This window comes from Lodderomyces elongisporus, chromosome 3 (assembly GCF_030384665.1).
Source record: "Lodderomyces elongisporus chromosome 3, complete sequence".
Taxonomy (NCBI): domain Eukaryota; kingdom Fungi; phylum Ascomycota; class Pichiomycetes; order Serinales; family Debaryomycetaceae; genus Lodderomyces; species Lodderomyces elongisporus.
The window spans coordinates 32,992-58,657 of NC_083675.1; the positions used below are offsets into that span (position 1 = coordinate 32,992).

General features: G+C 37.3%; 15 protein-coding genes across 15 annotated transcripts; 6 read left to right on the forward strand and 9 right to left on the reverse strand. All coding sequences in view use genetic code 12, as the record gives it.

The window, feature by feature from the left end:
- Positions 1-80: 80 nt before the first annotated feature.
- Positions 81-2,714, reverse strand: PVL30_002337 (uncharacterized protein; the record flags this gene model as incomplete). The annotated part of the gene is made up of 1 exon (XM_001523344.1): positions 81-2,714. One exon carries the CDS (start codon positions 2,712-2,714, stop codon positions 81-83), a length of 2,634 nt encoding a protein of 877 aa, XP_001523394.2.
- Positions 2,715-3,073: 359 nt separating this feature from the next.
- Positions 3,074-4,348, reverse strand: PRO1 (Glutamate 5-kinase; the record flags this gene model as incomplete). The annotated part of the gene is made up of 1 exon (XM_001523345.1): positions 3,074-4,348. One exon carries the CDS (start codon positions 4,346-4,348, stop codon positions 3,074-3,076), a length of 1,275 nt encoding a protein of 424 aa, XP_001523395.2.
- A 501-nt stretch (positions 4,349-4,849) lies between these two features.
- IAH1 (isoamyl acetate-hydrolyzing esterase) lies at positions 4,850-5,653 on the reverse strand (the record flags this gene model as incomplete). The annotated part of the gene is made up of 1 exon (XM_001523346.1): positions 4,850-5,653. One exon carries the CDS (start codon positions 5,651-5,653, stop codon positions 4,850-4,852), a length of 804 nt encoding a protein of 267 aa, XP_001523396.2.
- Positions 5,654-6,340: 687 nt separating this feature from the next.
- On the reverse strand, positions 6,341-6,958 carry SPP2 (Pre-mRNA-splicing factor spp2; the record flags this gene model as incomplete). The annotated part of the gene is made up of 1 exon (XM_001523347.1): positions 6,341-6,958. One exon carries the CDS (start codon positions 6,956-6,958, stop codon positions 6,341-6,343), a length of 618 nt encoding a protein of 205 aa, XP_001523397.1.
- Positions 6,959-7,283: 325 nt separating this feature from the next.
- On the forward strand, positions 7,284-8,288 carry CTM1 (cytochrome c lysine N-methyltransferase; the record flags this gene model as incomplete). Its single annotated transcript, XM_001523348.2, has 1 exon — positions 7,284-8,288. One exon carries the CDS (start codon positions 7,284-7,286, stop codon positions 8,286-8,288), a length of 1,005 nt encoding a protein of 334 aa, XP_001523398.2.
- A 1,100-nt stretch (positions 8,289-9,388) lies between these two features.
- HCR1 (Translation initiation factor 3 subunit J component) lies at positions 9,389-10,222 on the forward strand (the record flags this gene model as incomplete). The annotated part of the gene is made up of 1 exon (XM_001523349.1): positions 9,389-10,222. One exon carries the CDS (start codon positions 9,389-9,391, stop codon positions 10,220-10,222), a length of 834 nt encoding a protein of 277 aa, XP_001523399.1.
- A 68-nt stretch (positions 10,223-10,290) lies between these two features.
- PVL30_002343 (uncharacterized protein) lies at positions 10,291-12,232 on the reverse strand (the record flags this gene model as incomplete). The annotated part of the gene is made up of 2 exons (XM_001523350.2): positions 10,291-11,816; positions 12,220-12,232. 2 exons carry the CDS (start codon positions 12,230-12,232, stop codon positions 10,291-10,293), a joined length of 1,539 nt encoding a protein of 512 aa, XP_001523400.2.
- A 54-nt stretch (positions 12,233-12,286) lies between these two features.
- Positions 12,287-13,030, forward strand: trs31 (Trafficking protein particle complex subunit 31; the record flags this gene model as incomplete). Its single annotated transcript, XM_001523351.1, has 1 exon — positions 12,287-13,030. One exon carries the CDS (start codon positions 12,287-12,289, stop codon positions 13,028-13,030), a length of 744 nt encoding a protein of 247 aa, XP_001523401.1.
- Positions 13,031-13,551: 521 nt separating this feature from the next.
- On the forward strand, positions 13,552-14,181 carry ARD1 (N-terminal acetyltransferase A complex catalytic subunit ard1; the record flags this gene model as incomplete). Its single annotated transcript, XM_001523352.1, has 1 exon — positions 13,552-14,181. The coding sequence occupies one exon, from the start codon at positions 13,552-13,554 to the stop codon at positions 14,179-14,181; it is 630 nt and encodes a 209-aa protein (XP_001523402.2).
- A 165-nt stretch (positions 14,182-14,346) lies between these two features.
- PNO1 (pre-rRNA-processing protein pno1) lies at positions 14,347-14,925 on the reverse strand (the record flags this gene model as incomplete). Its single annotated transcript, XM_001523353.1, has 1 exon — positions 14,347-14,925. The coding sequence occupies one exon, from the start codon at positions 14,923-14,925 to the stop codon at positions 14,347-14,349; it is 579 nt and encodes a 192-aa protein (XP_001523403.2).
- Positions 14,926-16,142: 1,217 nt separating this feature from the next.
- On the forward strand, positions 16,143-16,457 carry TRX1 (thioredoxin trx1; the record flags this gene model as incomplete). Its single annotated transcript, XM_001523354.1, has 1 exon — positions 16,143-16,457. The coding sequence occupies one exon, from the start codon at positions 16,143-16,145 to the stop codon at positions 16,455-16,457; it is 315 nt and encodes a 104-aa protein (XP_001523404.1).
- Positions 16,458-18,022: 1,565 nt separating this feature from the next.
- Positions 18,023-21,334, reverse strand: PVL30_002348 (uncharacterized protein; the record flags this gene model as incomplete). Its single annotated transcript, XM_001523356.1, has 1 exon — positions 18,023-21,334. One exon carries the CDS (start codon positions 21,332-21,334, stop codon positions 18,023-18,025), a length of 3,312 nt encoding a protein of 1,103 aa, XP_001523406.2.
- Positions 21,335-22,485: 1,151 nt separating this feature from the next.
- PVL30_002349 (uncharacterized protein) lies at positions 22,486-23,622 on the reverse strand (the record flags this gene model as incomplete). Its single annotated transcript, XM_001523357.1, has 1 exon — positions 22,486-23,622. The coding sequence occupies one exon, from the start codon at positions 23,620-23,622 to the stop codon at positions 22,486-22,488; it is 1,137 nt and encodes a 378-aa protein (XP_001523407.2).
- Positions 23,623-24,136: 514 nt separating this feature from the next.
- On the forward strand, positions 24,137-24,514 carry smd1 (Sm snRNP core protein Smd1; the record flags this gene model as incomplete). The annotated part of the gene is made up of 1 exon (XM_001523358.1): positions 24,137-24,514. One exon carries the CDS (start codon positions 24,137-24,139, stop codon positions 24,512-24,514), a length of 378 nt encoding a protein of 125 aa, XP_001523408.1.
- A 336-nt stretch (positions 24,515-24,850) lies between these two features.
- On the reverse strand, positions 24,851-25,324 carry MRPL25 (54S ribosomal protein L25, mitochondrial; the record flags this gene model as incomplete). The annotated part of the gene is made up of 1 exon (XM_001523359.1): positions 24,851-25,324. The coding sequence occupies one exon, from the start codon at positions 25,322-25,324 to the stop codon at positions 24,851-24,853; it is 474 nt and encodes a 157-aa protein (XP_001523409.1).
- Between the last annotated feature and the right edge of the window lie 342 nt (positions 25,325-25,666).

Consider the following 25,666-nt stretch of genomic DNA (forward strand, 5'->3'; position numbering starts at 1 on the left):
TTCTAATTCATTTTTCAGTTTTCAATTTTTCACTTTATTTATTGGTTCATTGACCGTTATTAACTTGTTCTCTATTTTTTCTATAGTAGATCTTTTATAATACGTCTAGATTGCGATATATTGGATTTGAGTAAATTCTTAGTTAGCACCTGCTCCCTAGCTTTCATTTTGACCTCGTTAATACATTTCTTTAAATACTCACTCAAATATGCTACAGGCATCTTTCTTGGAAGCAACTGAATTATCTCCAATGGCGGTATTTTGCTGGCATAGCTCTGTACAAAGTGCTGGATTGCCATTTCAGTGGATATCCCTTCTTCATATAAACCTAGGTAAAATTTGAGAATTAAAAGTAGCTTTGAAATATCAGTTGGTAGTTCTTTTGTGTTTACAAGGTCTTTGTAGTGGCATGAACGAGGAACTGGCCGAGATCCTCCAGCAGCTAATTGTTCGGCAGCAGAAAAATCACCAAAGTTCAACAATGCAGCGGTATCATTATCTCTAATCATCCTGTGATACTCAAAAACTTTGTCCTTTGGAATATTTACAGATTCAACAATTGTCAACTCGAAGGATTTTATGTATAGGTTCAAAACTTGGTCATTTGGTTGAAGAGATAAATAATCTATCCAAAGTAGTTTGGGCCACTGGTTTTCTGTAATATCGTTAGCCTTGGCATACTGTGACTTCAAGTCAGAGAATCGGTCGGGGTTTGCTTCCGTCAACAAAACTAATGCCTTGGTTACCGCGTGAAATAGTTCATTAGCAAGTTTGGATTTTTGGTTCTTTACCCATAACTTTTCGAGTATTTCAACTTGCAATACAGCAAGATCCACCTCATCTTGGCCTGACGCGAGACCGCCAAGGATCTCTTTGTTGAGCTGAAGATATTTTTCGCTTTTCCGCATAAATTTATACGTCTTATCCTTATTTTGTTTCAACAAAACCATCACCAAATTGGTGTAATCCTGATCCTCGAGTACACCTCGTGATAACAAATCAATACCATCATCCACAAGTTCATTGCTTATATGTTGTTGTAAAAACTCCAGATACGCTTTAGCCGCCTCCTTGCCGAGCGCTGCATAAATTTTCGATACCGATTTGAACATTTTCTTTTCGGTCAACACAGTCAATATTTCCTTATCAGTTGCCAAGCTGGTCCACTTATCCCTAGTTAAAAATGTTTGAATTTTTTCTTCCTCAGTACATATCTGGTAAACGAGCTTCCTAATTTCTGGAGAAACATCTGAGGGCTCCAAGGCCAGCAAGTACTTTTCCATTAATTCTGCATCAGAATAATCCCATTCATTTACAATGTTGTTCAATCCAGGAAACACCTCATACGTGTATTGGTCACCTCCTCCGAGTAGTTTGATTGCCAAATTAGGATCAACTACCAACTTGCCATCAAAACGACGTTTGGTAAGAAGGTCAAACACAGGTTTTTCATCTGATAAAAATGAAGCAAGCAATTTGACGTGAACTGCATAATCAGATTCATCGGTATTGTTGAATACTTTTTCAAATTCATCAGTAATCAAAGCATTTTGAAATGCTTCGTGAATTGAAAGCGTAGATGAAACAGGGTGTAGTGCATAGACATTCTTGTTGCTAAAAACGATCAAATTACTTTGTTTTGTTGTTGACTGTGTTTTACCTATAATCTCTTGCTCCGGCTGGTCAATATAGTATGTTGAATTATTCTGAACATGAAAAGATGTAATTTCAGCTGACTCAAGTTTAACCTCTTTTCCCTCATCTTTTTTTTTCTTACTACTGTCATTCTCACCAATAAACTTTTTTTCAGTCACTTTGTTTTCTTTTTTCTGTTCCTCCTTCTCCTCTTCTTCTTCCTCAACCAGCGCATCAATCAAACTTTGAAATTGAGTATTATCCTTAACCCGTGCCGTCTTTACATGTTCCAACGATTCCAAAGATGAAACAACAAGTGTACTTTGAAAAACAGCATAAACATACGGCCACACAACTGTAACACTATCAGGGTAACCATGGTCAACCCATGTCAATGTTCCTCTAGTTACGTCACCATGCCAATTGATAAACATCGCCATCGAAGTGTTCAAATCAGTCAGAATTGTAAATAAGTATTCTTCCGAGCCAGTACTTGTATAAAATTGTTCTAAATGGGGTTCAAATTTGTCCCCTGAATTGTATTCGAAAAGCGGCAGCATTGCACCATTTTTGATTATGAAATATTTTTCGTTATCGGCTCCAAATATCATACCATTTTTGTTTGGCAGTGTGCAAAGCATAGCCCTCGAGACATCATAAGTCCTACTCACTGACCAGCAGTTAGCAGATAATGTGATACTTTGAATGCTAGATGATGTAATACTCATTATGCCATTGAGGTTTCCATCTACATTGGGACATATATTTTGTACATCTTTCAATTCAGTGTTTGTCGAGATTGGCGTGAGTTCTGGTAATGAAAAGGCCTTTAAAACATCGGCAACCAAGACAAACACTTGCTCCAGATCTTTTAAACAAATAATCTTGTTTATATGCTTTTTTAGTGGGAGCTGGCCAATAAGTAGATATTCAGTAGCATCCTCGAATATGTAATAGTGAAGTAGTTCTCCGTTTGATGTTCCAATGTAAATACTTCTTTCGTAACTCGCAACGGCACTGATAGACTCATTGGATAGCGGTAGATTGGAAACAATGGGGTCCAATTGGAGAGGTATCATGAAATCATGAACTCATAAAGATTTAGGAGGTTGTAAGTAAAAGAAAGAGAGGAAGAAAAGAATCAAAGAGTGGACGGCGGATCCTAGCTGCGGAATTATATGCGGTTGCCTGTTTGTTGATCAATTTCGAGCAAAAGTTTGGCAAGAGATACTGCGCGCGCACACACAAAGTTTGGAGATCACCCAAATATATATATAGTATATATATAGTATATGTACAATATATATGTCCAATGTTACTATGTATTACCACCATCACTACCATCATTATTACCGTGTCCAAAATACTTAAAACTAACTAGTTAGAGCAAAAGTAAGCTGTTCTAATCTCATGCTTAACAATTTCATACTATTCCGCACTAGACTGCTTTTGCCGCTTCCTTTCCAGCATTGACCAATGATACATGTGACTCTGAAGGCGTGAGTGGCGGAAATGCCAAACTGTCTCTATGAGCAACGTACTCACTATCTGCATAGCCCAATATAGACTCGATTTCATTACTCTTGTGTCCCTTAATTGCACGTATTTCATTAGCAGAGTAGTTAACACGACAATGTCCAATCTCTTCAGTATTGCTACCAATAACTTTGATCGAAACACATTCGTTTTCATGAAAATTGCCCACAACATCAACAATACCTGCAGGCAATAAACCAGCACGGTCCCTCCTTGTCAATGCCGCATAGCAACCTTGGTCTATCACCAATGTGCCCTTGGTCTTTAACCCATGCAAGATCCAAAACTTTTTATCCGACTTGATTTTTGCCAGTTGCGGTAAGCTCAAGAACCTGGTGTGCAATGGGATAATCTTTTTGTCTATATCTCGCTGCAATATTTGTTCTTGTTCAGTTATGCTAACCTCTTTTTGCGACTGGATATGCGCAACAATGTCTAGTATATAGTGAGGTTGATTCGACAAAGTAATAATTGTAGTCACTCCAACACTGGTAGCTAAGCCAGCAGCAATCAACTTTGTCGTCATTCCTCCCGTGCCAACGCCGGATCCTGCTTCCTCACTAGTGACCACGTTCAATTCGTCTACTCTATCAACTACCAAAATTGGTTTTGCATCTGGGTTGGTCTTTGGATTGTCCAGGTAAAGACATTCAACATCTGTCATGAGAAACAAGTAGTCTGCATGCACCATACCTGCCGTGATTGCCGATAATGTATCGTTATCACCAAACTTGATTTCTGAAACGGATAATGTGTCATTTTCATTAACTATAGGTATCACGCCCATCTCCAATAAAGAGTCCATCGTATTCTGTGCATTTCTGTATTGCGTAAAGTCATTTATATCATTTCGAGTCAACAATATCTGACTACTGGTTTGACCCAATTGCTGAAACATGCTATTAAACAACCCTATAAGTCTCCCTTGTCCAATAGACGCCAAGGCTTGGACTTCCGATAGCTTTGTAGGTTTCTTGCTCAAGTTCATAACCCTCATTCCAAATGCAATAGCACCAGATGAAACAATCACAATCCTATGGCCCTGTCGCCTTAGCTTTGTAACAGTCTCGACTATGTGGGCTAAGTTTGCAATTCTAGGCTCCCGGGTCACAGCATCGACCAAGGACGATGAACCAATCTTGACCACAATCGTGAGGTGTCCACTAGTTTTTGTCATTGTTGAACAAAAAATAAAAGATGCTAAGGTGTATGTCTTAAGAAGAAATAAGTGATGAAATTCAAAGTATGTTGTATTTGTGAGTGTGTGAGTGTTTTTTTTTTTTCATTTAGCGTGGGGTGAGAGCGGAGCGGACTCGGTGTAAAAAAAAAAAAAAAAACTGAAAAATTTCGAGATATGATAATGACTAATTGCACAAAATTGCTGATTGACACGATTCAGCTTCAGCTCGTGTTCTACTACTCCACGTCGCAAAACGTACAGACCCTTGAACAGTAGAACAAAAAAAAGGAAAGCTAAGGATAAGTTGAAAAACCCTTTCTTGATCCAGCAAAATACATTTCAATGATCTATAATCTATGATTCATACTCTATAATCTAAAAATTATACTCTATAATCTATAGTCTATGATCCATACTCTATAATCTATGGTTTAAATAATATATGCACGCATTTTTTATTCCATGGTGAAACTGTAGCTCTCCATCACCCAACAACATCTACTCGCGTGAATAACTCGTGGTTGTAAAAATCGTGTTTAGATCGCTAGGATCAATCACTTTCCAATCAGCAAGCTTCATGAGCATCTTGTTTGGAAGCAACTCGGGGTAATGTTTTTCGATGGCATCCATGATACCAGCAAACATCAACCTGTAAGCTTTCCCTGTGAAATGAACACCATCATGAACTAATTGTTCCAACAGAGACCCGATTTCCCAATGCTCATTGTCCTCTTTAGCTGCAAATAATTGCTCTTTGGTCCAGCCTTGGCTTTCTCTGAAAATATCCCACAAGTCGACAAAGGCCACATTATGAGCCTCTGCAACTTGTCTAGCTGCACTATTATATTGATAATTTCGCTCGTTGTTCGTGGCTTCTCTTGTTACAGATTCCATACTTGTTAGCCCTTTCTTTGCAAGTCGTGAATCATGGAACGTTGGTCCAATAACTATAGGTCGGATATTATTGTTTAGGGCCAACTCAACTAAAGTATTAATGTTTCTTGAGTAGTTTTCAAGTGAAACTGGTTGAATGTCATTGTTATCCTCAAAGGCATCATTAGTGCCAAAGAATATAGTCATCAATTTGACGTTGTCACGATCACCATTCAATTCCGCATCGAGCAACTTGGGCAAGATCAACGTAGCATGTTTGCTGTTGTAGCCACTAAATCCGCGGTTGATTATATCAAGCTTGCGAATATATTTGTCTTGCAATGCTGCTTGTAATGAGAAACCATCAAGTATCTGGCTGCTGTATTGAGTGATGGAGTCACCAAATAAAATAAATTTGCCGTAATTCATCTTTGAGGAAGTATACTGGAAAAGGAAGTTAAAACTGATAACGAATGGGTGATAAAGGAAAATGGAAAAAAAGAAAAAGAAAAGGAAAGGAAAAGGAAGGAAAGACAGAAAGAACAAAAAACGAACAAAAAAAACACAAACTTGTAGAGGTTGTTGTTCGGTAAAAAGGGATTAAATGCAAATATAAGGAATAGGGATATGACTGAACTGTGTTAAATTCAATAAGCTTGGATACATGGTCTTGAACTTTGAAACTTAAAAGCGCCATCATAATGCGGTCTTAAAATATACGAAGTTTCTCAAAGTACACAAGTTTCATGTTATTTCCACCCCTCTTCCCCCGTCTTTGAACGCCACACCTTTAATTGAAAAGACTACTAAACATATAGTGAGACACGGGTATAATGTGTGGTGTATAAAATTTCCTTGTTCCAAAAAAGTAGGGTGAAGAAGGAGGTTTTTTGATTACAAAAGGAGTGAAGTATGGATACATTTAAATGCTTGTTCCTTTGAACATATGCCTCCCAATAGTTGAAAAATAAAAGGAAAGGTATTTATGCAATTTATACTAGGGTCTATTTATTAAAAGATACATTAAAATGAACAAACACACCCACACCCACACCCACACACAAGCACACACACACAAGCACATTAAATTGAAACAAAAAACGACCCCTATTTTCCCTATTTTTTTGCTCTCTTGACTAGTGGAATATCTGCTTCTTGACTCTGAAGTTCTTTGACTAGCTCGAGATTGTCAACTTTGGCACCAATTCCTAAAGTGACGCCTAGTCGTCGATTACGTGCTGCAGTATCAAATTGTTTCTTATTACTTGGACCAGCTGCACGTCCATTTTTATCTTCATCTTCATCTTCATCTTCATCATATCCCAAGCCTCGTAAAAATGCTGCTCCAAATTCATCGACTGCATCCTGATCAGGCTCTGATTCTGAGTCAGAAACATAATGGCGTCGTCGAATAATTGTTGTAGAATCTGACTCGGACTCATGGTCTTTATGCTCCGAATTCGTTTTCCTTTCAAATTCAGTCACTCCATATTTGATTTTTTCTGGTTCTTGCTTTAGTGATTTACTAGTTGCAGTAAGTGAAGAGTTAGGTTTGAGTGGAAGTTTGCGCTTTGCAGCTGTCTTGTACGGTGTAACGGAACTATCAATAATTGTGATGACCGAAGCATTAGCAGTAGTAGTAGTAGACGTAGACGAAGACGAAGAAGCATTTCCCAAGTTGTTTGCACGTTGAAGAAGCTTGGGCTTCGTTTTTTTGTTTATCTTGATGCCCATTTTTTTTTAGCATAAGCTTGGCATGGGGTCCTTAAGGAAAGGTATTGATGATTTGGTGGAGAATTAATGGAGAATTGATGATTGTGTACTGCTGCCAAAAGACAAACTGGAATATGCAAAGAGCGAACTCCACATTTTTCACATTTTTCAAAACTTGAAAAGCTTGCATTTTTAACAATTACAGACTTTCAGTTTTTTCTACAAAAATTACAAAAACCTAATAATAATCCTACAAGAAATTAGAAACATTAATTAGTTGATTCTGCTTAGCATCACGTCGAGGAAGTCAAAAATAAATAAAAAAAAATAAATGCTGAGTCTAAGTATGGAAGTAGATATACCGGGTGTTACTAAACAGGAGTTTGAACAATGGATTCAAGAATTGCAAATAAAATCACATCCTAATTTGTCTATCGAAAAGAGTAAATTGGGTGGTTATGGATTGTTTTTTACAGCAAATGCTAATGCTGCTCTGCAAGTGCTAGATAATGGAGAAGTAAAAGAAGAAGAAGAAGAAGAAGAAAAAGATGATGATATCGAGATCTTAAGAATTCCACACTGCTATAACTTGAATACTTTGGGGAATCTTTTACGAGAGGTGAAACAGAGAGACGAACAATTTGAATCTGTAGAACCAAAAGAGTCCTCCATTATAATTAACTTTCTTAAAGCATCACAGCAGTCAGAGACCGGGATCTTGCTATCCTACATTCTAGCATTCCATACTATCAAAGGACTACCAGATAGCGAATATCATAGAGAATCACCATTGCGACAATTCGATGTATATTTACAAGTCCTTTATACAACTTGGGTACCGGCACTCGCCCAATTAAATAATAAACAAGGTGATGTCGAATTGGACAAAAATACCAGAAACCAAGAAAACGAAGCAAAGGAAGCAAGCAATGGGGAAACTGCATTGGACTTTGTTAGATTCACCGAATTTGTAAAAGAAGAATACCAAAGGTATATTGAGGAAGTACAAACGAATATTCCAAATCTTGACATAATAAATACCATTACCTGGGAAGTGTTTTATCAATATTCGCAGGCGATCCGCTCAAGGATTCTTGAAATCCCACGAATGGTGGGAGTTGAAGATGGCGAAGAAGTATACACCACAGATGTATCGCTTGTCCCAATTTTGGACTTTGCCAACCACGCTACTCTGGGGACAAACAATCTGTACTTTGACATTGATCTAGAAACAAAAGATATAATTTTGAATTTGAGCCAGCCGCTGAATGGAAAGTTTGAAATAACGATTAGCTACGATCCCGATGACACAACAGATCAATTCCTTTTCACATATGGGTTCAAAAATTAACAGTAGTAAATGTTTTTCATTGAATCAAAATAGAGTAATGATTTTTACGTTAACCTCTTGTATAAATAGATAATTATACTCACAGATTTTATTTCTTTTTCTTTTCTTTTCTTGTCTGTTTTATTTTGTATGAATTATGTTAAATCATTTTCAAGAAACGATTTGTTGCATGTAGTTTCATAGAGAAAAAGAAAAACAACAAACCCAAATTAATCACCAAATCGGTCCTTGCCTATTTTACGTCCTTTGTTTCAATATAGCCTTGAGTATGGCTAATAGACTCAAAAGACGTGCTGTTAAGAAACAAGCACATCTATGAATTTTTACTCCGAGAATGGAGATCCCACAATCGAGCATTGATACAAGCCGCCAAAAAGGGACAAAAGAAAAAGAGGAATAAAAAAATACATCACCAGAAAAGCAGAAGAAACAGTGTCACATTGCGACACTAACTTGTCGCAATATGCCCATATTTCCACAAAGTGGAAATTCGTGCCAAACCCAAAAATGAGAAGATTTGACGAAGACAATAGAATTAAATGTAGAAATGAGAATATAAATAGAGGAGAGAAGTCGCATCTTGAACTACTCTCAATTTATATAGAATTATCGATAAATATTAGTTTTATTGGTCACCATAAGTTAGACGCAATCTGCCGTGTATTCGCAGAGAATGGCCACTCTGCCGAATGCCTTCACTTAACAGATTGTGTCAGATAATTTACACCTTACACTTAAGACATTTGTTTTACTCAGTATACAATCAAGGAAGAATTCACTCCCTTCGAATATAGTCAATTGGTAGTTAAATATAATCGTTGTCACTAGTGAGCTAGGTAGCGAAATCTAGTGTACAGCAGTCGCACACTTACGAGGAGTGACGTTGCTATGTGATAAACAGAGGGAAAAAAAAAAAAAAAAAAAAAAAGAAAATTCGAACTAACAGTTTGCTTCTAGTGAAAGAAAATTACCAGCTGCAATCAAAACCCACATTATCCACAATCAACCTACTTTTTAGTTCATTTTACTTTTTTTTAAAAAAAAAACAAAAAGAAACAAACAAACAAACATAAATTTGAAAGATTGCAACACCAGTAAACATGGCTTGGGACGACGAAGATTTTGATATTCCTTCCAACAGCAAGACGGCAGTGTCTTGGGAAGACGAAGAAGATGATGATCCAGTTTTGGAATCTTGGGATATTGACCCCGAAGAAGAGGCAAAGAAAAAGAAAGCAGAGCAAGAAGCAGAGGCTAAGAAAAAAGCCGAATTGAAAGCTAAGGAAGACGAGGCCAAAAAGAAGAGGGATGCCAAGAAGAAAGAAATGGAAGAATTCGATGGGTTGGATGAAAGAACAAGGAAGGAACTTTTGAAGAAGGCTGAATTGAATGCCGATTTGAACAATGCAGCAGATCTCTTTGGCGGATTGGGTGTTGCCGAAGACGGTGACGAAGATTTCGACATTAATGAGCATCCACGAGAAAAAGCTAGATTGGCAGCACTTCAGGCAGCTCGTAGCAAGCCAGTGTTGACAAAGGATACCCCCTTAGAAGACCATCCATTGTTCCAACCAACAAATAAGCAAGAGTATGAGAGATTGAGAAAGACATTGGGAGCAACATTGACCGCATTAAGCGAAGACAGCTCTTTATTGTACGCTTCAAGTCTAGCAATTGATTTGATTAGAGACTTGACCCAGCCATTATCAGTAGAGAATACAAGAAAAGTTGTTAGTACATTAAATGTGGTTGTTAAAGACAAAGAGAGACAAGAACGAACTGCTAGATTGAAGAAAGCCGGCGGTACTTCCACTGGTGGCGCTGGTAAAAAGAAGGCTAAGCCAGCTGCAAGACCAAACGTTGGAGGTTTCAAGAAGGACGAGTTTGATGATATGGGGGCATTCGATGACTTGGACGACGACGACTTTATGTAAAGGATATGATACGAGTCTTGCAACTGTTTCAGGGCAAAAGATACTGAAACAATATGGGATTATACGTGTTATGTTTTCCGAGGAGTAACAAGCTTGAATTGGATCAATTTTTTATCATAGCATAAGAGGTCAAGAGGATCTTTGCGTGGCACTTGTTGAGTTTGGATGATGCTATTTTGAGGTCCCCTCATGAGCAATAGCGCATTAGATACACTGGCCCTATCATGGGATTCTTTTTGGCTAGATACTTGTCCTTCAAGACTTATCGGAGACAGCATCAATATGTAGTTGTCGCAATTACCATAATTATCATTTGTACCACAGCTATTGTAATCATTATAATCTTTAATTGAGCCTTTTGTTGTAGACAACCTTTGTTGATCTACCACCTTCTCTGAAGAAGAGCTTCTACTTTTGACCTGAACACCAACTTTTTTAGCTCCGAATTTAAAGTGAAACTCGTCGCTATTGGGAGTACACGAAAGTGGACCCCACATTCCTCCAGAATCGCTACAAAGTCCAATTTTTGTTCCAATTTCGGTTCCAATTGGTTTAATCAGTCTATGATGGTTAGTAGGTTCAACGCTTTCAGTCTCTGTATTAAGCAAGTTTTTAATTGAGCACTTTTCACGCGTATTCTGTACTTGAGAATTGGGTAATGAATCATCTGATTGGAGTGTTCCAGTCATGTTACCGAAAAATTGTGGTACTGGAATATATAGCTCACTCTCTTTGTCACCGTCCGTCTTATCACTATCCTCCTCCTCATCATCATCATCTTCATACAAAGTCAGGAATCCTTCATCTCCAGATTCAATTTCGCTTTGTACTTGTGACTTGCCAAATTTTTGCAAGTGTTGCTTAGGACGATTAACGGTTGAATCAGGGTTTTTTTGGAGCGTAAATTGTATACAATCAACGGGATCAAGTTTCTTTCTAGCTCTTGGTATGTGACTTGTCTGTGCCAAGTCCTTAGCAAATGTACCTGCCGTTAAAAATGCAAATCCTGGAAGTGGTTCACCAAGTAGATGTTTGTGCGCAGTTTTACCTTCTGTAGCCGACTCATTTGGGGGAGGAGTATTGCTCACCAATAACTTAAAGTTGTCTTTATCATTATCTTTATCTTTATTTCTAGCTTTATCTTTAACCAAACGGGGTGGTTGCAACACATTTCTCTTCCCAAAGCTGTTCACTTCTCTCAGATTAATATTGTTATCATCTTTAAAAATTGAGTTTCCATTTCGTGATTTGGTTTCATCATCAGTATATTTAAATTCTCTGTCAGCAACATGAATATTCAGAGATCTTACCACCTTTGTTTTGGAATTGGTATTTCTCTTTAGTGTCAACAGTCTCAATTTAGCTTTCTGTTTTCTTTTAGCCTGATTTGATAATGGTGTTGATTGTTCAATGAATGGCTCGCTAAACTCGGCATCACTGCTATCTCCAAATATCTTTTGCAACTCAATATATGGATCCAAATGTTTTACTTGTGGTGATAATCGTGGTGGTGGTGTTGACTGTGGTTGTGGCTTTGACGAAAATGATGGCAAAGGCAATGACGTTAGCAGTTCTGCCCTTAAACGGTGGTTTGCTTTTTTGGAAAAAGATCTAAGCTTTTCTTTATCCCCACAAAGTTAGTTTACTTTTCTCATAAGAGACAAATAGGAAACGTCTATGGTCTCACTTACTGTTTTTTAATTTACTAAACTTCATCTTCCCATAGCATCAGCAGTATATGTCTTTGGCTTCACTTTTACCTTTGCTTTTGCTTATGGCTTTACTTTTGTTTTTATTTTTATTTTTATTTTTATTGTTACTTTTATTGTTGTTGTTTCGATTTCTGATTGCCCATTTTGGCTGCCAAATTTATCAATTTACTGGTGTAGAATGTGGGGACTGGAGATTTCCAGCTTTACATTTGAGTGCGCATCATTACGATATCAAATAAATTTCTCCAATTCGCGTTTCATACTTTAAAACCTCTTATAGCAAACCTTTATTTCTCATTATTCTACATTTCACATAGCTTATCCTCACCAACACACACAACTCATCGACAATATGTCTCGCGATAATGATTTCATTGTACCCTCGACTTCAATTCAAAAACTAACAATTAATGATACATCGAAATATGGATTTGGTTACAATCCATCTGTGGGACCCGCGTCAAACTATATCACCTCGGAATCGTCGCATATTCTTCTTAATAAACGTACCAATATCCAACTAACTCCTACTTCGCAAAATTCCATATACGATAAGAATTTGACTTCAAAGAAAGCGCAGGAGATAAGCTTATCGTCGCTATCTTTTTTATTTTGTGAAATTGTCAGTTGGGCACACAAACAGTCCAAAGGCATTCAAGATCTCGAGAACCGCTTAAATGGGCTTGGATACCAGATTGGCCAGCGATATTTAGAGTTGATAAAACTAAGGGAAGGGTTCAAGTTGAGCAAGAGAGAAATCAAGGTGATTGGCATACTACAATTTATCCACGGACCATTTTGGAAAACAGTGTTTGGTAAAGTAGCCAATGAGTTGGAGAAATCGCAAGATATTGTTAACGAATATATGATTGTCGATAATGTACCGATGCTCAATAGGTTTATCAGTATACCAAAGGACTATGGAGACTTGAACTGTTCTGCGTTTGTTGCGGGGATCATTGAAGGCGCTCTTGATAGCAGTGGATTCAGTGCCAATGTAACGGCACACAACTCAGGAACAGAGGCCAATCCGTTGAGAACAGTTTTTTTGATTAAATTTCACGAACAAGTTATGATTCGAGAGAACTTGAGGTGACCAATGGGTGGGGAAGAAGGACAAAAGATGAAAGAACATTAAGAATAGAAATTGCAGACCTATAAAATTTTTGTGTATATGTTAGTCAACAAAGAACAAATATATTGCCAAACTTTAAGAGCGGGGAATAAAGAAAAGAAAGCTAGTTGTTATTTGTAGTCTTTCCTGTTTTTCAACGCATTAATCAAATCCTGTAAATAACAATAACGACGTAAACAAAATGCTACTCTGAGCTCCAATGCAAGATAATGCCCACACATGGGCTTGTCAAAAAAAAAAAAAAGATTTACATCCTCTTTTTTCATATATACAGATCTGTGTTTATCTCTGTATCCGTCCTGAACATTTGTTGACGTAATTCTCCGCGAAACTTTTGTGCCCACGAAACTGAAAAAATGAACCAAAAAAAAAAGAAGAAAAAAAGAAAAAAAAATTGGAAATTGGAAATTGATCTTTACGAGACTGAATTAGAGTCCAACGATTGACTAAACTTGATAATAGCCAGCTCCACGAACTTTACAATGGGTATTACGATACGACAGGCGACAATAAATGACGTTCAGGCGATGCAAAATGCCAACTTGCACAATCTACCGGAAAACTACCAGCTCAAATACTATATGTATCACATTCTTTCGTGGCCACAAGCTTCGTTTGTCGCTACTACATACGACGAAATAGTTCCAGTGAATGACGAAGAAGTTGATATAGATAATGTGGAAGACCCCAAGGGTGATACTGCGTACATAAACAAGGGTGAAAAGATTGTTGGCTACGTATTGGGCAAGATGGAAGACGATCCCGAGGCAGCAGACAAGTCTGTCCCACATGGTCATATTACATCTTTATCTGTCATGAGGACATATCGTCGAATGGGAATTGCTGAGAAGTTGATGCGCCAGTCGCTTTACGCCATGTGTGAGCTGTTTGGTGCCAAATACGTTTCATTGCATGTACGGAAATCGAATAGAGCAGCCTTGCACTTGTATAGAGACTCTTTGCAGTTTGAAGTGCAGTCAATCGAAAAACTGTATTACCAAGATGGAGAAGATGCATATGCAATGAGATTGGACTTGAAGTTGGAAGAATTGTTACCTTCGCTAGCGCAAAAGGCACCAGAGGATGATTTGACTCAAGATTTATTATTATAAACTAAAGAAGGAGAAAGCAAAGTTGATAATAAAAAAAAATAGAAATTAAAATAAAAATAGGAAAGTAGATGATGATGATGATGAATAGGAGGATGAGTATAGAAGCAGGCAAGGAGATAGGAAAATGAGAATGAACAAAACATTAGATGCACTTGAATCTCATATTTAGTATCTCTCTTTTAACCTACTTGCAACTGTACGCAAGTTACCGTAAACTTTACCGGGAGGTGATCCCAAAATAAGTGACACGACGGCTTCTCTTGCCATTCGTATATGTGTGAATCCTCCCAATATATGTATCTTGGAATCAGCAAGAACTATTCTTGTCCTTGTAGCATTCTCTATAGCAAACTTGGTTTTCCCGTCTTTTCCGGCAATACGACCAATAGCTCTGCTCAAATGGTCACCAGTTAAGGTTTTGACATCTTTGATCTCAAAAGTCTCAATGTACAAGTCATCTAATCTTAGTAGTGCAATCGCGTCATCTACATCAAAGCCCAATGTGAATGCCTTGATGAAATCTGCTCCTTTTTGTAAACCACCATCAACGGTGTCTTTTGTACTTCGTAGTTCAACTGCCTTCAGCTTGAGGTTCATACGAACTTGCAATTTCAAGTGCTCTACCAAAGGTGGATATATCTTGGTCCATGCATTCTTGAGTGGTGTCATTCTATGTGGTGGAATAGGTACTTTCCTCGACTCAGCCTTGGTCATTGTAGCTGGCTTTGTGGTTGTAGCAGACATCGTATTAATTTATGTAGTTCTTTAGCCTGTTTTGTCTATGATAATAGTAACGATGTAGATGGTGCTGACGAAGATATTAGTGTAGACGTATAAACTGGATGCTCTTCTTCTTCTCTTTTCTTCTCTTCTCTTTTCTTCTCTTCTCTTTTCTTCTGCTTTGACCTCTTCTCAAATTATAACTAAGAGATTTTGCTGATAACAAAGACAGGAGAAAAAAAAAAAAAGAAAAAAAAAAGAAAATAGAGAGACAGAGAGAGAAAGAGAGGGGAGAAAAGAAAATATGTAAATTGTCACGTGCACGCTACTATCCTAAACAAGTACAGTATTAATATTCATGTTCAATATTGTTCGTAGAATCAGTAAAAAGAATGGAGCTTCTAATACTGTGCCGCTCCTACCTCCCCCCCCCCCCCCCCGCTTTCCCCACTTACCTTCCAGACACGGCTGAAAAAAGAAAAGTTTTGATTTGTGATCATTTGTATTTAAGCAAATTTGACAAATGTAAAGAAAATTTTCTGGTAAGTTATGGGTTCTAGTGTAAGCAAACATATTTCTCACTAGTGACTTACATTGCATCCATCAGTTGATGTGGATTGTGGGATTAATGAATACTTAAACAGAATGATGAACTCCATCATAACATGTACTTTATGGTATACAATGCACCTTTTCCAATTGTATCCATACTTTACTTTTCTTAGAGTATATTCTAATCGAGCGGATTCGAATAGAACAGAACGATATGGAAGAGAACAGAATCAAATGGAAGTAGAATTTGTAAGCACTCTTGAGTTCAAGTTCTTGGAGCTTGAATAATAATCACGTGACTGTGTATAAACGTGTCATATCTCTCTACATTTGAGCCTTACACTGTGAACATAACTTTTTTTTTGACATTAGTAATGCCACAATTAGTAATTCACTCGCAAAGTTCGAGACCTTTCAACCGACGCATGTTCATAGAAATATTTGTTTTTGTGTTCTTTATTTTATATTTATTTTATTTTATTTATTAAAATTAACTTTGGTGGATGATATGTAAGCAACAAAGCAATAACCTGAGCGCGAAAAGAAAAAGAGGGTGAGTATATAAGAAGACATTCAGTTCCAACGTTTTTCTGTTGTCCAACTCTTCAATTCTCATTTTAAATCACAATAAGAAGGTTAAATTTTTTATTCAGATTTTACAACAGCTTAATAATAATACACATTAAAAAATGGTTTCACAAGTCAGCAGTGCTAAAGAATTCGAAGACACCATTAAGAGTTTCCAAGGATTGGTTGTGGTTGACTTTTTCGCCACTTGGTGTGGTCCATGTAAGATGATTGCTCCATTGTTGGAGAAATTCTCAACCCAATACACTGAAGTCAAATTCCTCAAGGTTGATGTTGATGCCGTACAGGAATTGGCTCAACAATACCAAGTTACAAGTATGCCAACCTTGTTGTTCTTCAAGAACGGTGAAGTTATTGAAAAAGTTATTGGTGCCAACCCATCAGCTATCAAGAAAGCCATTGAAACAAACAAGTAAACCTAGCTTTGGTTCAGACTATTATAGAGGTGGAGTAAGGTTGACTCAATTGAATGAATACAACTTTAATAATTGAATAAATAAAGAAACACATAAATATATATAATAATAAAAAAAATACAAGTTTTTGTTTTCAATTAGAAATTAGTATTGTCACAGTATAAACCATTTGGTCTAACTGTTTTGTTCTTTTTTTCATAAAGATGTTTTCTAGTAAATAAAAAACACAACATTTGAAATTGAATTTCAATCTACATCTAGACCTAAATCTCAATCTGTTATTAGACAGACAGACACCTGTAGTACTAATTATAATATGTATTCTCTAGAACAAATAAAGGTCAATACTGCTACTGTCGGAAGCGGTGGGGAATACAACTCAGGGATGGGGATGACCTAAACTGTGTCACGTGGTATGAGGCACATGATAATAATAATCAAGAATATTCAAAGCTTCGCTTTTTTTTTCATAATATTTTTTTTTTTTGCTTCAAGATATGGCTCAATTACAAGGATGATGATGTAATTTTTGTTTGTCGCGATCCAGAGAGTGTTTTGAAAAACCCCATCTAACCAAAAATAACAGAAAGAAAGAGAAAGAAAAATAAAAGAAAAGAAAAGGTATTGTGGAGTAAAACTGCAGTTTTCTTGTGTACACTTTATTACGTTCCATAAATCAACTGCACTTTAGCTGCACTTTTAACTTTCAGTATCTTTTCCAATGATCACCAATATCACATCAAAAGCACTCTTCCAAGGAGCCCTTTCTTTCAAAGGATTGGTTGTTGTTGATTTCTTTGCAACTTGGTGTGGTCCATGCAAGATGATCTCACCTCTCTTGGAAAAATTCAGCAATGAATACAAACAGGTGAAATTCTTAAAGGTTGACGTTGACCAATCGCCAGAGATAGCACTGGCCTACCAAGTGAGTAGTATGCCTACTTTTCTTTTCTTCAAGAATGGAGAACAAATACATAAGGTTGTCGGCGCAAACCCTTCTGCATTGAAACAAGCAATTGACTCCAACGCGTGATTAAAGGGTAGGAGCTATTTGCTATTTGCTATTTGTTATTTGTTATTTGCTGTTCACAGTTCACTATTCTCTTTGTTACTTGTTTTATTATTAGACCAATGAAGTGAGAATACACGGTTTCTTTGTGCAGAGCTGCAAATTAAAAAAAAAAATATAAGATAATAGTATATATGCATATTGATATATTGTTTATACAAGAGGATCATTGATTACAGCGCATGTATCAATGCTATAATTGAATAACTTTAGACTCTAGTGATAAATTGTAGTCTCCTCATTTTCTTCTATGATTATTTACTGGCTTGATAACAGAAGGTATACATAGCTTATTCTCCATAATATATATATATATGTATGTATGTATGTATGTATATTACACAGATCTACATCTAACATTTTGTTTAAATCTCTACTAAACACTCGCAAGTCCAACTACTAAATGTAAGCAAACTCTAACAGAACTTGTATCTCTTGTATTCAAAGCTCCTCATGATCGTATGTCAAAGCCACCGTTGTTTACTATCCTTACAAATCAAAACTTCACTCCATTCTTAAAGTAGGCACCATATCCATCATCTAATTCCTCAATGATATCATTAAACCAAAATCCAATAAGAACAACAATATAAATCAAGATCAAAATTACACCCTTGAAATAGTTGGATTTCCCTTCTGCATAGATATATGTAAACAAATAAATGGAGATCAATGTCGCAATAATATCCCATCGAGGGAATACCAATGAAAATATTTGCTCAACATTCACATATCCTTTGAGCATAGAGTAAACAACCAAACTTGGAATTTGGATCAAAACAACTTGTAAAGCATATGCACTACCAATCTCCATAGACAACGCAACATTACCACCAATGGCAAACGAAATGGCATTCAAAAACTCCGTAGTGTTTGGAACCAATGCAAAAATTGTTAAGCCCAAGAATTTAGGGTTGATCGGGAAGTCGGCCAAAATAGAGTCAACGTTATCAACCAAAATCTCAGCAATAATCGCATAAAGAACAGTGGCGCTCAATAATATAACAGTGGACTTATTTCTTGACCAGTTGGGCGCATCATGGCCAGATCCATCGTGCTCGTCTTTTGTAGGCTCATGTTCTGTAATTTTACGCTCTGAAGGCTTTGCCAAATGCTGCCTACTGATGCTCTGAACTCTTTGTGGTTGTGATTGTGGTTGTTGAATAGGGTAGATTTGTGGTTGCTGTTGCTGTTGCTGCTGTGATTGCTGATGCACTGCAAGACTGGAAACACTCGGTGATCGAAGATACTCCTCTTTCCTTGCCTCGTGAGAATTAGCAGCCCAAATCAACGACGCATGAGTACGCAACGTAAAGTAAAGACCACATATGTAAGCAGCAAATAATGCCAAAGCCACAATCAACGAAAAGGGTTTAATCACCTTGTAATATAGAGGGTCCAACGTGAATGAAGGTTGGATAAACCTGCATTTCGTGCAATCGTCCAAATTGTGTCTAACATCACAACTATTGCACTTGATCTCGTATGCACCATATATTTGGTAGAATAAAGATGGCGCAAACATAATCACCATGGCAAACAATAACATCGTTGAAGAAACACCTGCAGATCTGGGATTATATCTCTGCGTCTTCCGCTTAAGTGCTCCTCCACACATGGAGAGGCCTGGAAGTAATAGTACACCACCAAGTATCGAACCAATCATCGAACCTTCAACCAACTTGCCTTTAGCTTGGTCCAATGCAACACAGTATAAAAAGATTTCAACAATAGTAGAGAAAAATGCGTTGATAACAGCACCAACACCCATAGACGATTGCGCCGAGATAGAAGCAACGGCCTGACCAATGAAATACGCTAATGGAATAATGGAAAACAAACACAAACAGAAAACTGTGTTTGAGTCCGTTAAAAACGAATCCCAGTGTAGTTGTTCTTTAAGAATATAATAGTCAAAGATGACAAACAAAACAACTGATAGCAAGTTGATGAAGAAGATGTTTGTTCCATCGATAGTGTATTTATAGTAGTGGTATCCGCAACATCTATAAGTACACAACAAGATCAGTTGTTTTTTGTTTCTCAAGTTGGGGTTCAGCTCTCTCTTTTTATAATAATCCTTTTCCATTTCAAAATCCAAAGCCAATGGATGACGTCTGAGATGGTAGTTTAAGATTCCCGTAATGTTAGCCATGGGAATGGTGAACACAAACAACCAGCAAAGGAAGCCAATAATGTATGAAATGGGTTGGATAATCACGTAAAAGTATAAATAAAAAGCAATTCTTCCTGCACTCCAATCGCCTCTTCCAAAAAATCTCACCTTGATATCATTTGGATCCAGATCTTCAGCAATGGCAGATGAATTATCGGCAGTATTATTATCAACCGCCGGTCCGGAACTGGCGTGGGAACCTCCTGAGCCCGAGCCTGCATTTGCATCTGCATCTGCACCTGAACCTGAACCTGAACCTGAACCTGAACCTGAACCTGATTGAGCACTGGGGGATTGACCCTCATTCTCTAAGGAGCTGTAAGCATCACGCAAGGGCCTGCCCTTGTGATCTTTCATCAAATTCTTCATCAAACCCGTAGTTTCGTTTGCACCAGTGTACCGCCTAGGTGGCGCAAAAAACAATCTACCCTCTTCTTGCAATCTCCATTGATGGAACTCATTCAATGTTCTTCCCTCTAATAAATCCTCATCAAGATAATTCTGGTCCTTGTTGAGCAAAACAAATTTTCCAAACGGGTATAACCAATATCTTCCTAACTTCAAAAACGCAGTAATATAAGGTCTCAGAGCCTTTCGCAAGCCTAATCCAGAAAAAATAAACACAAAGGCAGCACCCACAAGACAAGCAACGTATATGAAAAGCCCAGCAGTGAAACTCCAAATCAAGTTGGTTACCTGAACACCCCAAAATCTTCTGGATGCAGGACGTCTTTGTCCAAAATCATGAATATCCTCCTCAGCTCTAGTGGCTACAGATCGACTTTTCTTGTACAATGATGGTTTCCAAATTTTGATACCAAACGGATGCGTCGAGTTGATGGCATTCTGACGTTCTTTCAAATTTAAGGTATCTACTGACAGGTCTGAACGAATGGATCCATCATCATCATCATCATCATCATCATCATCATCATCATCATCATCATCAGCATTAACGTTATTATCGTCAATGTCATTGGCGGCATCATTATAACCTTCTTCACCGACGACGGCACCATCACCCTCACCCTCACCGGCACCGGTACCTGCGCCAGAACCATTCTCATTTTCGTTTTCGTTAGCAGCAGAACTACGTTCATTTGTTTGTTCTTGTTCGCCTCTACGCACTTGCTTTCTGCTTCTATCATTCTGTAGGCTTTGCAACACTGTATCCACATCATCCATATTTTGCTCTTGATAAGTTTGCTGATACTTTCTCAATGGACTCTTGCTGCTACGTCTCAAACTCAATGCCTTTAATGCATCATTGTATCCTTCAATATAGTCTCTATCGTTTTTTACACTTATGTTTGAGTCAGAATTGTTTGCATCTCCATCATCTCCATCGCCTTCTTGTTCATTGATATCATCGTCAACTGAATAGATTAATTTCGGATGTGACCCACTCACCGCCTTCCATAATCGCGGTCTAGATTTCCTTCTTGTAACACTTGTAGATCTGTTTCTAGTACTTCCACTATGGCTCCCAGTTCCTGTTCCAGCCCCACCCTCTATGCCGCCGCTACTACCGGTGGCCAGATTGTTAGCAGAGCTAGAAACTTTCAAAGTGTCGTCATGTGGTAAATTTCTGTTGACAAGGCTTTTAGACGGGCCGTGCCCTTGCTTCGACATTTGATTATATTACAGTTTGTAATGAGTATATCCCAGTGCAATAGTGTATGATATGCAGATGAACAAATACTTTAGATTTATATATAGATATATATATATCTACATATATATATATAAAAACTATTTGTATATTACTATTGTTGTTGCTGTTTGAAAATGGTTACAGCTTGTGTTTACGTGTGTGTGTCTGTGTGTGTGTATGATTGGGGGTGTGCGTGTGAAACTAGAGTAACAAAGGTTACTATTTGATTACAAAACTCAAACTTACACAAAGGCTTCCTTAAAGCCGGATGTGTATGGAATAAAAAAAACAATAAGGGCCAACTAACACATCATCACACTATAAAGTATTTCCTTGCAAGCATGCGTTACGATATATATACATATATATTGTCTAATACATACTCTGTCAAAGTATTGTAAAGGATTACCCGTTTATTTGTTTCTTTCTTTTCATGGTGTATCAACCAGAATATATTCTTGATGCCAATTGAAAGTTTGTATGGCCAGTAAACACTTTTCAAGATTGTTCCAAACTTTATTTTGGATTAAAAAAAAATATTAAAAGTTTACTTTGTTTTCGTCAAATGTTAATCTTATTGCTCTCGCCTTGAGCACAATAAAAGTTTAGATACCTTTACACCTAATGATTACTCTTTTCATATAGACAACATTTGACTTCATTATAAAGCTTTAGTCTCAAAATGTTTCTAAAGTAAAAAATAGAACAATACAACATTAAACCATTTGTGATAGATACAATTGTGTATTAGCAATATTTCTATACGATTTCGTAAACAAAAAAAAAAAAAAAGAAAGAAGACAAACAAATTCAGATGACGACTTTTATCTACTCTGTTTACCCTGCTTTTTACACTGAAACCAAATAAGATTGGTTTGTCAAAAATTAGCCCCATTACTAAAATTTGTTTTATTATTATTATTTTCTCTTTTTGGCTCCTAGGGTTTAGGTATGAGTTTGGGTTTTGCACAAATTCCAATCCCTTGAAGTTGTGGACACAAAGTGAGTCCTATTTAAATTACATCAAAAATGCCTGCCAATACCTACCCGTTTCTTTTAAAAAAATTATTCAACACTCAAAGCACTCTAGCAGTTGAGGTTCTCAGTCAGCTTCACATTGTTCCATTATTCATCCTCCAAGTCTATGGCCCTTGCCTTTAAACGCGCCGTCACTCTCTCCAAACCAAGAGTACCCTGTAGAGCTTCCTGTTGATTGGGAATGCGAGTGAGACTGTGATTGATGATGATGATGTTGTTGTTGTTGCTGCTGCTGTTGTTGTTGATAATGTTGAGGTCCAGCTTGTTGTTGTGGCAGTACGGCCCTTCTTATTCCAGGGTTCACTTTTCCAGGTGCCGTGGTAAACGCCGTAGTACGAACTGAGGTGTGGTATGGATATGACAACAAGGAGTAGAGCCATTTGGGTGCTTTTAGATAACCCTTGTCGTATATGCTGTCCTCAATAAAGTCGTGGAGGTTTGAACTGGCGCGTTGGTCGATATGGGTCAAGCCCACTCTTTGGCCCTCGACATTTCTCTTTTTTCTAAAGCCATAAGCACCTGATAATAAATTGTACAATGGCATTGTGTTGGATTGAACACAGAGGTACAAGTAACCACTCAAGATCCCAACTAAAGTATCAATCAACGCAACTGGTCCACCCAAAATCAATTTCACAATCAAATTTCCCAAAGGCAAGTAGTATGCCTTGATAGGAACAAGTCCAAGCAAATTAATTCTTGCATTCTTCAAGCTTCTTGACCAAACATATGTCAAACAGGCCAATAAATTCTCATGTGGGAAATACGTGGCGGGTGAGTAGTCTCCCGCTACAGCATCCAAGAACAAATTGGATATTTGAATACATGTACCACAAAGGATAATAAACCACAAGTAATCTGGGAAATTTCCCTTGAACTTACCTTCGTAGGCCTCCAAGTGGTTTGAAAACGTGTAGAAAAAATACGTGTCAAATAACGCATTGATCCTATTTGGTGACATGATCCCTGAGGGCACCAAAAACGACGTAACAAATCGATACCATCCAATAACAACCAAAGAAATGGTTCTCAATATCGTAAATGTACTTCCTTTTTGAATCACATAGCGTACAAGGGCATAGTCTTGCAACACCGCATTGAGGTTGATGTAGAGTTTTGGAAATGCTTCAAATGAAGTGACACCGAGACATGCTAAAACAGTTGATATAGTAAAGAACCGGGTCACGGGCGGTATGCTTTTGATGTTATCAATCAATGCGTTATTCATGTGCTCTACTTTGTGAAAAAATTTGGTCTGATTCTGACTTAGTCTCTCTTGATTTGTTTATGTTTTCTAGGTTCTATTGTTTCTTGATTTTTGCTTTTTTGCTTTTTTGGTTTTTTCCTTTATTGGTTTCTTGCTCCTGGTATGGGTTGGGTGTGAAATTAGTAGAGTCAGAAAAATAACAACGAAATCAATTCCCCCAAAAGTTTTGCATTCAAAGCATTCGAAAGGAAAAAAAAAATAGAGAGAGAGAAAGAAAATAGATAAAAATAAAAAATAAAAAACGAGAAGAAAGAAAGAAAGAAAGAAAGAAAAGAAGAAAGAAAAATATACCTATCAGAACCACTTGCCTTGAATAATCTCTTATCTTATATCAACAACCCTAGAATTCCATTCAGGCATTGTACTTCCTACAATTTGATTTTTCATTTCATTTTCTTTTTTCCTATTTTCTTTTTCCTTTTTCCTGTGATTTACCTTACCTTACCTATAAAGATATATAAACGACCAGTGCACAATGAAGTTGGTACGATTCCTAATGAATGTACCCAATTCTACAAACCAGCCCATCACAGTGGAGTTGAAGAATGGTAACATTGTGAATGGAACTCTTTTATCTGCAAACCCTCAGATGAATCTCAATTTGAAGAATGTTAAATTGCAACAACTATATCAGGACCCCATTTTGCTTCAATATATAAACATTAGAGGAAACCAGATCAGACAGATATTACTACCGGATGATTTAAATATTGATGGTGTGCTAGAAAAGTCGCAGACTAAAATCAAAGGACAAGGAGCTGGTCCCAGCGCGAAACCTGTGTCACGAAGAGGCGGTAGAGGCGGAGGTTCAGATCGTGGTGGAAGAGGAAGAGGCAGAGGCAGAGGTAGATAGAGAATGACGTGCAATCCTTTGAAGAAAAATGGGGTGGCCAGAAGAAAGGCAACGACATTCTAGAGTATTGACTAATATTCAATGGTGAAATGCTGGACCTGCTGCTTTCAATCTCGTACGGCTTAGTTGGAAAATTGTTGTTATTATTATCCTTTTTTGGGGTTCTGACCTTTTAGTTACTTTCGAAAAGGAAATGACAAACATAAAACAGCTATAACAGGAGGAAATGAATATTTTTTTTTAAAAAAAAAGAGAGAAAAGGGTAGATAGAAGTTTAGAGTATTTAATTTGTTGTTTGAATAATTTTCATTTTATTCCATTGTCTATATACATGTCTTAGAACCATTTTGGCTCTCTTTCTTTTTGCTTCTTGAGCAATTTCTTGTAACTTGGTCTAGCAGCAACAATAATCTTGTCCATATTCTTGATAGCTTCGGCACGTTTTCTCAATTTCTCTTCAATCTCAGGTTTGCTTACCGCACTAGCAGGATGGGTCATACCAAGCATCCATTTCTTGTTGTCGTATTTCTCTTCGTAGAATTTTCTAGGCACAGGTGGTAAGAGATCTTCAATACCAAACTTTTTGGCCATCTTGAACAAGTCAGCGGATCTTCGACGTGAAATGGGAGCACCGCGCCATTTTCCAGTATCAGGGTTCTTAGTGTGGTAGAAAGGGTTCATGTCTGGATCAGTTGTGAGGGAAGGGCCATCTTTGTATTGAGCAAACGGTCTTGGTGGGTACTTGATGAAAAAATTGTGTAATTTTTGGGGAAGCTTAGCAAATGCTTCCTTAGCCGTTAGGGAGGACATAATGATAATAGTTGTAAAGGGGTGGGATTCAAGAATGAATATGGTATAAGGTCAGGTAGTTGATTTATCAACCAAGTGTATTATTTCTATTGTATTGGTTGTAGTTTGTAGATTTGAGAGTTGAAAAGAGGTGAAAAATTATAGACATGGTAGCGCGTTTCCTTTTGCACACACACTCCCTCACTCAACTCAACTCACACAAGCAAAAGCAAAAGCAAAAGCACCAACGTATGCTTTCAACTATATTACATCTAACATTCTACTTCGTGTTTTTACTACAATGAAATATTTTTGAATGATTTGAAAACAACTTGATGTATTCCAAAGAATATTGAAAATATT